This window comes from Nomascus leucogenys, chromosome 15 (genome assembly GCF_006542625.1).
Source record: "Nomascus leucogenys isolate Asia chromosome 15, Asia_NLE_v1, whole genome shotgun sequence".
In the NCBI taxonomy this organism is placed as follows: domain Eukaryota; kingdom Metazoa; phylum Chordata; class Mammalia; order Primates; family Hylobatidae; genus Nomascus; species Nomascus leucogenys.
This window is the reverse complement of record NC_044395.1, coordinates 16,525,004-16,538,317: the sequence shown is the minus strand read 5'-3', so window position 1 is coordinate 16,538,317 and position 13,314 is coordinate 16,525,004. Positions and strand designations below refer to the sequence as shown.

Below are 13,314 nucleotides of genomic sequence, written 5' to 3'. Positions count from 1 at the left end.
AAATTACTTTTGGCGGTGGCGATGATGATCAAATCATTACAGCCTGTATTTGAGGAAAAGGGGAACTGGGATTTGTGTGTCTTTGGTTGGAAAAGTAAAAAAGTTATGTTATCACAGTGCTTGAAGTGAGATGGCATCACATACTTCTGAAAAAGAGATGGTACAATAAGTACGCTGCTTTAATAATCAGTAAGCCTCTTCCCTGGAAATTGCCACATGTCAATGAAAGCAGGAGGAGAATAAAAGTATGCTTTCGCTTTGGGGAAGAATTAATAAGTTTCCATTTTTCAATTTCCATTCCTTTACTAGACTTGAAAGCCAGTAGTTTTCCCTGTTAAAAGTGTAATGCAAAGTACTAAATAGAATCTTTGATACTTTTCTTTGAAAGAGCCCTCAAACTAAGTAGTGTTGTTATGCCCGATTCCCAGCTATCCAAAACAATGTGAAAATTCTGTGGAAATCCGTATACTTCTGTTTACCCAGTAGAAACTGTATCCATTACTGACTTGCAGGTTGTCTCTACTAAGAAAACTTTTCGGTAAAGATCAAATATATATCCATCTGTTTTCCCTGCAGTGTAGAACTTCTAGATATGTATATACACAAATTATATAATTGATAATTCTTTATTACTAAAGGTTTATTTACATAGTGTTTAAGGCATAATAAAAAATAAATTACAATACAAAAGTGCTCTTTAGGAAGGAGACACCAAACAACAGGCCCATATTACCCCTTGACTATTTAGCCAAGACGTAAGCTACAAATTTTGCTGGAAAAACTGTCCATACATTTTTAACTACTTCTTCATTGTTCTTATGGACCATCATCCAGGACATCTGTTTGAAGAAATATCCAGTTATAATATTTTCAAAGGTTAGAATTGTGAAGAAAAAATGTAAAATGTGATTAAAGGATATATAGCCTTCAGATGTAATTTACACTTTTAAAATTGCACTTTAGAACTTTGCTTTTTTAGACAGTATAAAAGGCAGAATGAGACAGATATGTAATGAATTTCAGAATTGAGGTTCATATGTAAATCATACAATTTAAAAAAAATAGTATTGGAAAAATATCAAGGTCTATACATTTAAATACAGATAATCTGTTTGAAAATTCCAGTTTGTTAAAAGAAATAACATCTGCAGTCCAGTTGATTAAAAAGTGAAAATATCAATCTGTAAAGATTGATCCTGAGCCTAAACTTTTAGATGTTTTCTATCCTTTGAACAAATGCTTCTGTATCTTAAGCTTGGAAGGACACTGGGAAACTAAACACTTAAAAGGCACTTTTCTTTCAATCGCCCACTTATAAAGTTTGCTTTATTTACCAGTACAGGGGAAAAAAAGAATAAAGTTGGTTTTATTCCATTTAAAGTAGTTTTGGTATTTCTTTGCTCCATACCAAAGTCTTCCTCCCACAAAATAAACAAGTGAATTAGAATTCAAAAGAAAAAAAAAAAAAAAAAACAAGAAAAAAGTTAATAGTGTTTTCTAGTTCTCAGAGTTTTAGATAAAACCGTACAAAATTATCATCATTTAGAGTTGATTTTTTTCACCAGTCCTGAATTTTCAAACTTGTAATATGCTGTTTCACAATCTTTTTATTAAATTGCTTAATGATTCCAGTCTGCAAATGAGCATAGACTTTGCTCTGTTGTTATAGATCATTGAATTGAGGGGGAAACATAGTAAGCTAAACAGTCCATCACTGCTCATGAAAGACCCACGTTGTTGATTATTTTTCCCAGCACAGAAGAAAAGTGACAAGTGATTCATCCTGCAATGGTATCTGCCAATCTTTTCATATCTATGTAACCTTTTGTAGTTACTGTGTGATTTAGCGTTGTGCTATTGTAAATCTTGGATTAATTAACAAAACAAAAATCTATCACCTGGAATATTGAAAGAAACTCAATAAAACAAGATGTGTCTCATAGTTAAGGAGAGACATAAAAATAAAAATGTCATTTAACAGTTTGAATTTAGGATTTACTGTTAATCAGAAACACCGAGGAGGCTTAGCTCACCTTTTAATTGAGAATATGGGAAGGAAAGAGAGTAAACACATTAACTTTAGTAGCAGAAGTGCTGCTAAAAGAAATACGTGAAAGGAAATATAACAGACAAATTGGGTTTTATCCCCTTTGATACCAATATATGTGTATACAAGTCATAACACTATAAGTAGTGTCTTAAGGGCAAAAATGTAGCTTCTTGTTTATAAAACCTAGTGAGCACTTGAAAAAATTTACACTCTGAAATTAAATAAGACCTTAATAATGAGGCTGTGTATGACTGGTGATATGGAGGAGCACTGTGCTGGCTCCAGAGGGATGTTGCTTGTCTAGGTATATGCTGCAGAACTGGTTGGAAAACGGGTCACAACTGGAAAAGCCAAAGAAAAGTTTCCATTAACTTCAAGAAATACTAGGGTTCTTGTTCTTGGAAATCATCAGCTTCCTAAAACACAAAACAAAAGTTTACATGGATAATATATGTGAGAAGAGTACAATGGGAATACTTGGCATTATGAATTACATATATGTTATTAGAAGGAAAATATTCTGAGGGAAAGTATTCATATTCTCCCCCAATTTAATTTTTAAAAGAAGTTTCCTAATCCTTATTACATAATTTTCAGAGTTAGTATCCTTAAATCATAGCCTCTAAGTACTTGCATGGACACTTGGATGACCCACAACTTGCTCACACACATACATTCCATATTCTCCCCACTTCTCACTCTCATTACAAACAAAATCAGACATACAGAAAAGTAGAGAAGAGAGTATGTGGAATTTACCCATCCCTTAAATTCATTAATTCATTCTTTTCTTTTCTCCCCTCATCTCCCCCATCACCTAATTCTGAAGCCTTTTTTGTTTTATTTGCTTTTTTCCTATGCTTTTAAAATAAATTGCTGACATTTACCCCTAAATACTCCAGTAAGCATTTTTCAAAATAGGTACATTTTCTTTATAACTACAATACCATCACTATACCTAATACAAACTAACAATAATTCCCTAATATTATCCATATATTTAACATTTTCATATTCAAGACTTTCCCAATTGCCCCTCCAAGCTTTTTTTTACAACTAGCTTGTTCACACTATTATTCATCCAGTTGGGGATCACACATTGCACTTTGATTGTGTTCATCTCTTAAGTTTCTTTTGATCTAAAACATCCCCCATATTTATTTTCCATGACCCCAACTTGTTAGATAATCCCCTTAACTTTAAAAAGACAATAGCCATTGGTTGGTAAAAACTCCCTGATTTTGGAGTTAATTTTGGTTTTCTGGTTTTACAATACAATCATTTTTCTCCATATTCTCTTTTGTAAATCCTTGAGGTCTTTTCACTTTAGTCTATAAAAATGTGACCCTCTTTGCAACTAATAATGGTCTATAAAAAATTTCCTCCCATGTAACAGAGCCAGAGTTTTACAGGATAAAGTCATTAATATCAAGAACTTTCTTATGAGCATAAAATTTAAGTTTGCATGTCTGGATTTATAACATCTAGCAATTAAATGTGTGGACCTATTTCAGAGAATGGGAGAAATTCTGAGCATATGAAAAATAAATTGGCCCGGCGCAGTGGCTCACGCCTGTAATCCCAACACTTTGGGAGGCTGAGGCAGGTGGATCACTTGAGCTCAGGTGAGACTAGCCTAGGCAACATGGCGAAACCCTGTCTCTACAAAAAGTACAAAAATTAGCTGGGTGTAGTGGCGCACACCTGTGGTCCCAGCTACTTGGGAGGCTGAGGTAGGAGGATCACTTGAGCCTGGGACGGGGAGGTTGCAGTGACCCAAGATCGCACCACTACACTCTAGCCTGGGCAACAGATTGAGACCCTGTCTCAAAAACAAAGACAAGAGAAATAAATTATCCTACTTTTTAAGCCTGATGAACCTGAAAACTGGAAAAATGAAATTATACACTACTAAAACTGGATTCATTTCACATAGTTATTAGTGCCAATAACTAAATGAGAGGAGTTGAAATCAATTCCAAATAGTACAAAAGCTCTCCTGTAAAAACTGCCAGATATGTCTATTGAGTCACTCTCTTAATACCATAATTGGTTTACAATTTAAAAAAAAAAAACAGAATAAGCAGATACTAATCTTTTGATTTAAAAAAGATTTATTTACTTGTTGAATATTTATTATTAGTAGTAGTAATAAATATAACCCCGAAGCCACAAATAACCTTAGGATTCTCTCAGCTTTAATGGCAGTAGAGTCCAGCTTCTTAATCTTTTGCACAAAATGCACTCGAAGGAGGAGCTATCCATAAGACTAATAGAAGACTTTTGTCTCCCTGACCCAGCTCCTCTAATTTCATATGGGAAACACCTAACAGCCATAAAGTGCTCTGAGAGTCCTCATTAGAGATGGGCTGGACATGTCAGAAAGCTGAAGAAAGAAATCAACCTATTTGTGAACCTTACCGTCTAAAATTGTTAGTCTGTGTCTTCTAAATAAACAGAGACCTTTTTCTCTTGGTTGAGCCTTTCCTCTTCTTTTCTGTAACAAAGAAGCAGAAACCAAATGTCAAGTGAACAAGACAAGAAGCAAGTAGGTAAATCCCACAGAAGCTTCAGGTAAGGTATTTTTCCCCCATATTTTTGGAAGAATTACATGCACTTGGGAGTAGATTGAAGTTTACACAGGCTAAACTGGTGCCATCTAATTAATAATATTTACACCTCTGAACTTAGAGACTTTTCAGAATGTAAGGGAGTACAGTTTGGGTTCTGATTCGGGAACTCCAGAGTTTTAAAGCAGACGCCTTATTTTACCATTAGTATCCCACCTCTAATTTATATTTGTTATTCAAAAAATAAATAAAAAATTTTGTGTTGACCTAAGTCTTCTTTATTGATTCTATTCAAACTAGAACCTCAGAGTTGGGTTTGCTTAGGCTTCTTAAAATCAGTTCTGTTTGGCCGGGCGCGGTGGCTAACGCCTGTAATCCCAACACTTTGGAAGGCCAAGGCAGGTAGATCACTTGAGATCAGGAGTTCAAGACCAGCCTTCCCAACATGGTGAAACCCCATCTCTACTAAAAATACAAAATTAGCTGGGCATGGTGGTGCATGCCTGTAATCCCAGCTACTTGGGAGGCTGAGGCAAGAGAATCGCTTGAACCCAGGAGGCGGAGGTTGCAGTGAGCTGAGATCATGCCATTGCACTCCAGCCTGGGCAACCAGAGCGAAAGTATGTCTCAAAAAAAAAAAAAAAAAGGTCTGTTTATTTCAGTAAATATTTATTAAGGAAATGAGATAAATGGTGCTGGAACAACTAGATATCCACACGCAAAAGAGTGAATTTGGACTTCTGCCTCAGCCATATACAAAAACAAACTCAAAATAAATCAAAGATCTAAATGTAAAAATTAAGACTATAAAACTCTTAGAAGAAAACATAGCCATAAATCTTCATGATCTTGGGGATTAGGCAGTGGTTTTTTAGATGAGACACAAAAGCACTATCAGCAAAAGAAAAAATAGATAAACTGGACTTTATCAAAATTTAACTTTTGTTCTTCAAAGGACACTATGAAGAACATGAAAAGACAACCCACAGAATGGGAAAAAAATAATTGCAAGTTGTATGTCTGATAAGGAACTAGTATCCCTTAAATAACTCTTACAGCTCAACAAGAATAAGTGAAATAATGTACCCCATATTAAAATGGGCAAACTCTGAATGTATGCATCTCCAAATAAGATACACAAATGGACAATAAGAACATGGGAAGACGCTCAACATCAAGTCATTAGGAAAATGCAAATCAAAACCCCAGTGAGATACCACTTCACATCCACTAGATGGCTTGATATAGTTTGAATATTTGTCCCTGCCCAAATCTCATGTTGAATTGTAATCTCCGTTGCTAGAGGTGGAGCCTGGTGGAGGGTGTTTGGGTCATGGGAGCAGATCTTTCATGGCGTGGTGCTGTCTTCAATAGTGAGTGAGTTCTCACAAAATCTGGTCATATAAAACTATGTAGCACCCCCCCTCCAACTCTCTCACTTTCTCCTGCTCTCTCCATGCGAAATGCCTTCTCCCATTGTGCCTTCTGCCATCAGTAAAAGCTCCCTGAGGACTCCTCAGGAGCCAACCAACATCGGCGCTATGCTTGTACATCCACAGAACCGTGAGCCAATTAAATCTCCTCTTTATAAATTACCCAGTCTTAGGATTTTTTTTATATAGCAACGCAAGAATGGCCTAATACACAGTTATGATTTAAAAAGAAAAAAGAAAATGAGTGTCGAGGAGGATGGGGGATGGGGAGAAATCAGAACCCTCATATATTGCTGTCAGGAATGCAAAATAGTCCAGCTGTTAAGAGACAGTCTGGCAATTCCTCCAAAAACTAAACAGAGTTACCATAAGACCCGACATCCACTTTTAGGAGAATTAAAAACATATGATCTACACAAAAGCTTGTAAATGAATGTTTATGGCAGCATTAGTCACAATAGCCAACAAGTAGAAAAACCTAAATTCCCATCAATTGAATGGACAAACAATATGTGGTATAGGCATACAATGGAATATTATGCAGTCATAAAAAGGAAAGAAATACTAATACACACTACAACAAGGATGAGCCTTGAAAGCATTATGCTAAATGAAAGAAGTTGGGCATAAAAGAGCACATATTGTATGATTCTATTTAAATGAAATGTCCAGAATAAGCAAATCCATAGAGACAGAAAGTAGATGAGTAGTTGTCAGGGGCTGGTGAGGGGGGATAAAAGGGGACATAGCTATGGATATGGGGTTTCTTTAGGGGAGGGAGCTTAAAAAGGTTCTGCAATTAATGATGATTGCTACACAACTTTGTGAACATGAAAAGGGTAAATTTTATGGTGGGTAAATTTTATCTCAATTTTAAAATACATTTAATGAACAACTGCTATCAGCACAACAGACTTTCCTAGGCCCTGACTCATAGTGGCCCTGCTGACTGCCTAGCCCAGTGGTTTTTACAAATGTATGCTTCACTTTAATATAAGGGATTTTTTAGAAAAGCTTTACATAGCAGATTTTTATAAAATCAACCCCCCCCCCCCGCCGCCCCACATAGTAAAGAAATCCCATAAGGAAATATTTTGTGAAATTAAGAAAGCTTTTGTAAAGTTACTAGTTCATACCTAATTTATCTGTCCTGCAAATGTGAATTCTTTTATATAGGATTGACTTAAAGGGAAAAACATCTGTTCAGCAACTATTTAGCCCATTGCAAAATACCAAGAGTCGCCATTAGAGTGTTAGAACTTTCCCAGAACTGCCCAGCCTTACGATTTTATCTCCACCACTTTATGAGCTCTTTCGGCCCATCGCTTTTTCCGGTAATGCTGGAAGAGGACCACTACAATTACTATTATGATCATCAGTGCACAGGCAGAGCCAATGGCCAGAGCCAGGAAATGGATCTCAGAGAAGCGTACTGTAAGGAGAAAAAGATTAAATTAGGATTCTAAAAAGAAGAGGACTACAATGAAATCTAATGACATAATAGGGATGCATTTAATCAATAGATGGAATCTTCCTTTATCCTACCTTTATGCATAAAATACTATATTACCTTGTAAATCCTACTAGCAATAGGAAAACCATACACATACTTTAGTGGTTCTCAAAGTGTGGTCTTCAAAGTAACAGCAACAATATCACTTGAGAACATGGAGATCTTAGGCCCCACCCAGACCTACTGAATTAGAAACACTAGAGGTGGGGCTGAGCAATCTGTGTTAACGTGTTCTCCAGGTGATTCTGATGCACCTTTGAAAACCACTGGATGGGTTGAACTACCTATGGGGTAAGGTTTTTGCTAACCTCATCAAACGTAGTGCCCAACCCATTTCTCCCTGACTTCTCACCACTTTCATTCAGTCAGTCATTTATTCAGATTTATTAAGGGCCAGATTTATTAAGGGCCTACTGCATTCCTAGCACTGTGATAGAAATGCAGAGCCAAAAAAGACATCATCTTCAAGGAGCTCATGCCACTGAGAGGATAGGAAAGTAAATCAGAAGCTACAGTCTAGTGGATAATTGATGGAAAAGGGAAACCAGAGGGAAGGTCCCCTAAGCCACACTAGAGTCTGTGAACCCTGGTTCTCTTGTCCTTTAGCTTTATTTCTGATTATACTTCCATAAGCCCTCAGAGCCAGAAAGGACATTAGAGAATGTCTAGCCCAGGATTCCCAGCCTTGACTCCATGAAGGAGGATGGGGAAGAAGATGGAAGGTAGTCTGCAAGCCCACAGAATCCATGTCTCATTTTGTATGTCTCCATTGTTTCATGGGAAGCAGGGCCATGGCTTTCATTTGATTCTCAAAGAATAATTACCCACATATGTTTAAGAACCACTGATTTTTTGTTTGTTTAACCTGTTCATTGTGCAGATGAAGAAACTGAGGTCCAAAACCATTACATTATTTCTTTCAATACTCAAATGACTTCTGCAAAGTCACACAGCCCTCTATTGGTGGGGCATTGAGAAATGGTTTTAAACTGTACTATGAACGAAAGGAAATCATACCACTGCACAGGCTTATATATTTGGAGTAGTGTTGGTTAAGAGCACACACCAGAGAGTACTAGGTTGAAATACCTAGCTGTGTGATTTGAAGTAATTAACTTCTTTGAGCCTCAGTTTCGTCATGTATAAACAGAAATAATGATATTCATCTCTTGAGTTCTTAACAAAAAATAAAATAATTCATGTAAGTTGTTCCATGCTGTGCCTGTACAAAATAAACACTCAGCTGTTAAGTACAATTCAGAGGTTGGGACATATTCACATTTATTGTCTCAGTTTATCCTCACCATGATCCTCACTGTGTTATTCTCACTTTACAGATGAGGAAAATAAGACTTACTGATAGCTGGTAAATGGTAGCAATGACTCAAACCCAGATCTACAACTCGTAAGTTTTGTGTACTTTGCTCTTTGTTGCTTGGCATGGTTTTCCAGATTGTCCTTTATAGGGATGCAGACAATACAATGCACCAATTTAGAGCACAGTTTTAGATTCAAAGTTGATTGGGTTTGAGTCCTAAGTTACTCCATTTATCAGCTACATGACTCAGGGCAAATGACTTAACCTCTGTGAGCCTCGTTTCCTCATTGGCAAGATGGGAGGCATTAAATGCACAATAAATTGATGAGATATGTAAAGATTAAATAAAATGTGTCATGTAAAGCCCCTGACATTTGGGAAGTACTCAGTAAGTGTTAGCTACCATCATTAGTACCTGCCTCCTAGAGTGGTGTGGGGATTCAATGAGGTAGTGTGTGTCATGCACTTTTGACGGTGCCTAGCATTAGAGTAGGTACTCAATAAGTATCTCGAATAAATGAGTGAGTGAACAGACCTATTGTAAGCCTTTTATCAAAGAATTGCTCCCTCTCCCTTTCACAATCTCAATGCCATTTTTGTAACTGATTCTCTGAGTTCCTTTGCTTTACTTTCTGTTTCTTTCCACAGCCAAACAAAGCCTTTCTCCTTTTACCCCAGAACTCTTCAGTCTCCCTCTGAGGCTCCCAGTTCTGAAGGGCTAGTCCCTCTCTCTATCCATCACAAAAGATTGTCCCTCTCTCTCAGCCTTAACAAAGATTGCCCCTTTCTTTTCTACAAGCTCTCATCCTTTCCAAAACCAGTGTTCCCTGCATAACCTACCAGTGTGCACGACGCTGAGCCGGATCTCCCCTATCACCCCATCAACATCAGGTGGGTTCTTCACCTGGCAGGTGTATGTCCCATTGTCGTCGAACTGCAGTTTCCAGAGAAAGATGGAGGCATCATATCGCTCAGGGTTCCCATCCCAAGACACCCGGTCCTTAAACCGCCCACTCATGGGTTGGAAGGGGTCTATGTGGTAGTAGAATACCTAGAGAGGGGAAATGGCAAAAGGTCTTCTTACTTAGCACCCAGGCAAGGAGGCCAAGATGGTGGGAGCAGAAGTGAAACACCAGCAAACCCAACTGTCCTGTCTGCGGCTCTGTCGCTTGCTTTCCCCTTCAACGGCCTCTCAGTCTCTGTCCCAAGAATTGTTTCCAAGCTTAACCTTGTGCTTGCTGCTAAGAAAAATACTGGAAGGGAAAGGAGAAATGGACTGGCTTATTATTTCCCTAAAAAAGAGTACCCTGGAAAATGACGATAATCTACTTACAAACTGCTCAGGTCCCCCATCTAGAGGACGAAAATTCCAGGTCACTGTTAGAGCATCACCCACAGGGGCAAAGCTGGAGAAAGTGCATTTTAACCGAGCATCTGTCCCGTTAACAGCCTCCAGCACCCGGGAGGTATAAATTTCCACAGCTGCTATAGGCCAAAGAGCTGCAATGAAAAAGAAGAAAAAGAAGGGTTAACAGGGGATGTAGTATTGTGAGAACTTCTGCTGACACTTCCAAAATAAATATTTGAGTAGGACTTAAAGTAAAGTGAAATTGAGATGCCCCAGCTCCCAAACTGACTTCACCCAGAATCTACATACTCCTACCTGTATGCAGCCTGGACCCTCCCATTCCATGTGACAACTAAACTACCACACAGCAAGCCTTCGTAGTGCTCTTACTTTCTCCACAGCATGATAGCCTCGCCTCGTGGTACTGACTTCAAAACTGTTATAACAAACTACTAACATCCGCAAGTAGAATTGAAAGCATAAACAAAAAATTAAAATGAATCATAACATTGATTAGACATTACATTATGTATTAAGGTTAAGCATTATGTGTTGTATGTAAAGTGGTCTCCTAGCAGGTAAGTTTTCCAGACGGGTCCTTATGTGGATTTTGTAGTTACTAGTCTATTACAGGAACTGAATTAATCAACTCCAGACAGTTTATGTTTGCCTGCACCCCTAGAACCTTTATACCACGTGGCATTTTTTTTACCCTGATATTTACATTTAGAATGTGTGTGTTGGGGCACTTTCAAAATCACAGTAGGTCTCTCTCTAACAATCTCCACTTTCCTGGTGTTGCCGAGAGTCACAGACAAGACCCACACCCAGAAATCCAAATGCCAAGTCCTGCCAGCAGTAGGAGGTTGAGAACAGCCACACACAAAAAAATGGCATGTAACCTGAGATTAGAAAGCCCTCTCTGTGCCTGAATCACTGGCAGCTGAACACACCTAAACCTGTTTGTCCGAGAGCAGTTCTCCAAAAACAGTCCACCAACTTTGGTTTCAGTAAAACCCAAAGTAAAACAAACTGTATCTGTGGCTCAGTCTCCCAAACAAAAGTCTTGCAACTTCTAAGACAATTAGCTAACTTCGTAGAGTGAGCAGTGAAGGAGGAAACGCTGAGAGAAGCCCGCCGGCTCTTACCTGTGAGCTGTATGCCCAGGAGAAGAAGCACCGCACGAGTAGAGCTCTTGCCATACATGAGGGAAACCCAGCCTTGGCCCCAGAGACCAGACCGGGCAGACCGAGGGCTCCAACACCCTGCCAAGGCCACTCTGGGAGGAGCAAGCACCACGTTTTCCCAGAGAGAGGAGTTTGAGTTGAGTTCCTCACCTGTGCCTGTGACTCAGCCCGCTCTGCCTGTGCACTTTTCTGAAATGAAAGGTGGGGCCTCAGCTCCCAATGCCCTCCTTCCTTTCCTCTCTCCCGCCCTCTGCACTAACGAGCACAAGCACGTCTGCACAAAGGTCCCAAACTCCCGCAGTCCTCTCTTTACTTTCAGTTAATCTGACTGGGCTCTGGCCTCTAGATGGCCTCGGAAACAGCCAGAGGAGGTGGTGCCAGTCTGAAATGTCCCAGACTGTTATGGGTTTGGCCCCCACACGCCCTTTTAAAACAGGCTTTAGGCTTGCCTGGGAAGTGAATGTTGAAACTGTCCTGCAGTGATTCCACTTCTCAAAGCACCACCCCAGGGCCACATTCACCTGGGACTGGATTCCATACAACTGCAAAACGGGAGTCGGAATTCCTCAGGACCCTCTGTGGACAAAAAGCTGATACCCTTGTTACCACAAGGATTCCTGCACTTCTTCTAGTTTGTAGCTTTCCAGGAGACCTGGCAGAAACAAACCAAATCAAATCTCCACGCTTAACAATCCTTTACCTTTGAAGAATTTAAAAACAAATCAGGACACCATCCCTGCACATTCACCCTGCCATCTGAGTGCAATCTACAAAGTGCTCTCCTGCTGATTGTTTCATCTCCATAACGCCCCTGTGAAGCATTCCCATTCTGCCAGTGAGGACTCTAAGAACCCGAGGAAGGTAAATGATTTGCCCAAGGTTGCACAGCTACCATGTGGCAAAACCAGAACTTTTCTTAAAAATCTCGTGTTCTTTCCACTAAATAACAGCTAATATGAACAATCAGACATGGGGCGCTCAAGGAAAAGGTTTTCATGATAACTTTGTTGTGCCTCGGATTTCATCTGTCATTTTTAGAATAGCTAAATGACTGAGAAGTCTAAATAGCTGAGGAATCTGAATGAGAAAAGATGCCTCCTTGTCTGGAAAGAGGGTGGGTCATCGTTACAGATTAATGAAGCGGCACAGAAATATCGGTAGGAGGGGGATGAAGATTACACATGCAGTTAAGAAGTAGGCTGGGCTGGGAATCTCACCCTGAAAAAAGACAGATTGCCTTTATCCCTGGATTAGCAGTCTAGAAGCTCTTCAGTCACTCATAAAATCTCCTAGCTGAATCCAGAGCAGAAAGGGTGGCAGGAAAAAGAGAAGGTGGCAGGCTGAGTAGAAAAAAATAAAACATCATAAAGAGGTAAGAAAAGAGAAAATTCTACCAAAAGAGAGGAGAATGCAGAAGTGCAGAAAACAGAAAGCAACAGGGGAAAGATGACATGGGCATGGAGCAAAAACAGGTAGACAACCACAAAAATCCATTGTGTTGGAACTCAGAAAACAGAGGCGGCCCCAAATGCAGACCAGCTGTGTGCTAGTGAAAATCTGTTAGCATGGTGAGAGCTTCTAAAAACTGTGTGGCGTCTTTGTCAGATTCTAGTTCAGAAAGGGACCTAAAATCAGTCTGCTGGGGGAACCTTTTAGATGATGGTGAGGAAGGATAAGATACAGCCTTTCTGGTAGGTAGGTCAGAAGAGTTCAGCTCCAGGACCCTGAAAGAAAAAGAGAAGGAAACTTGATCTTGGTTGGCTTCCAACTTTGCAGGGAAATACAGCTACAGAGGAAGGAGAGGTAGAGCCAGGATTTTGAAGTCTACAGCAAATTGCGAAACCTGGTGAGAGGTAGAGTTACCAAGGAGCTCAGGGATGCAGTGAAAAGCAACA

General features: G+C 39.3%; 1 protein-coding gene across 1 annotated transcript; it reads right to left on the bottom strand.

Annotated features, from left to right (window-relative positions):
- Nucleotides 1-610: 610 nt before the first annotated feature.
- On the bottom strand, nucleotides 611-11,552 carry MPZL2 (myelin protein zero like 2). The gene is made up of 6 exons (XM_003253224.4): nucleotides 11,381-11,552; nucleotides 10,218-10,384; nucleotides 9,725-9,935; nucleotides 7,338-7,485; nucleotides 4,472-4,547; nucleotides 611-2,466 (listed from the first exon to the last, which is right to left on the bottom strand). The coding sequence occupies exons 1-5, from the start codon at nucleotides 11,436-11,438 to the stop codon at nucleotides 4,484-4,486; spliced, it is 648 nt and encodes a 215-aa protein (XP_003253272.1). The 5' UTR covers nucleotides 11,439-11,552; the 3' UTR covers nucleotides 611-2,466; nucleotides 4,472-4,483.
- Between the last annotated feature and the right edge of the window lie 1,762 nt (nucleotides 11,553-13,314).

Excerpts from the sequence above, each read along its gene's own strand:
- MPZL2 (XM_003253224.4), bottom strand. The coding sequence starts at position 11,438 with ATGTATGGCAAGAGCTCTACTCGTGCGGTGCTTCTTCTCCTGGGCATA. Across the intron at positions 9,936-10,217 it reads ATGGGGGACCTGAGCAGTTT|GTATTCTACTACCACATAGA; the intron begins GTAAGTAGATTA and ends TCCCCTCTCTAG. Across the intron at positions 7,486-9,724 it reads GCTCAGCGTCGTGCACACTG|TACGCTTCTCTGAGATCCAT; the intron begins GTAGGTTATGCA and ends TTCTCCTTACAG.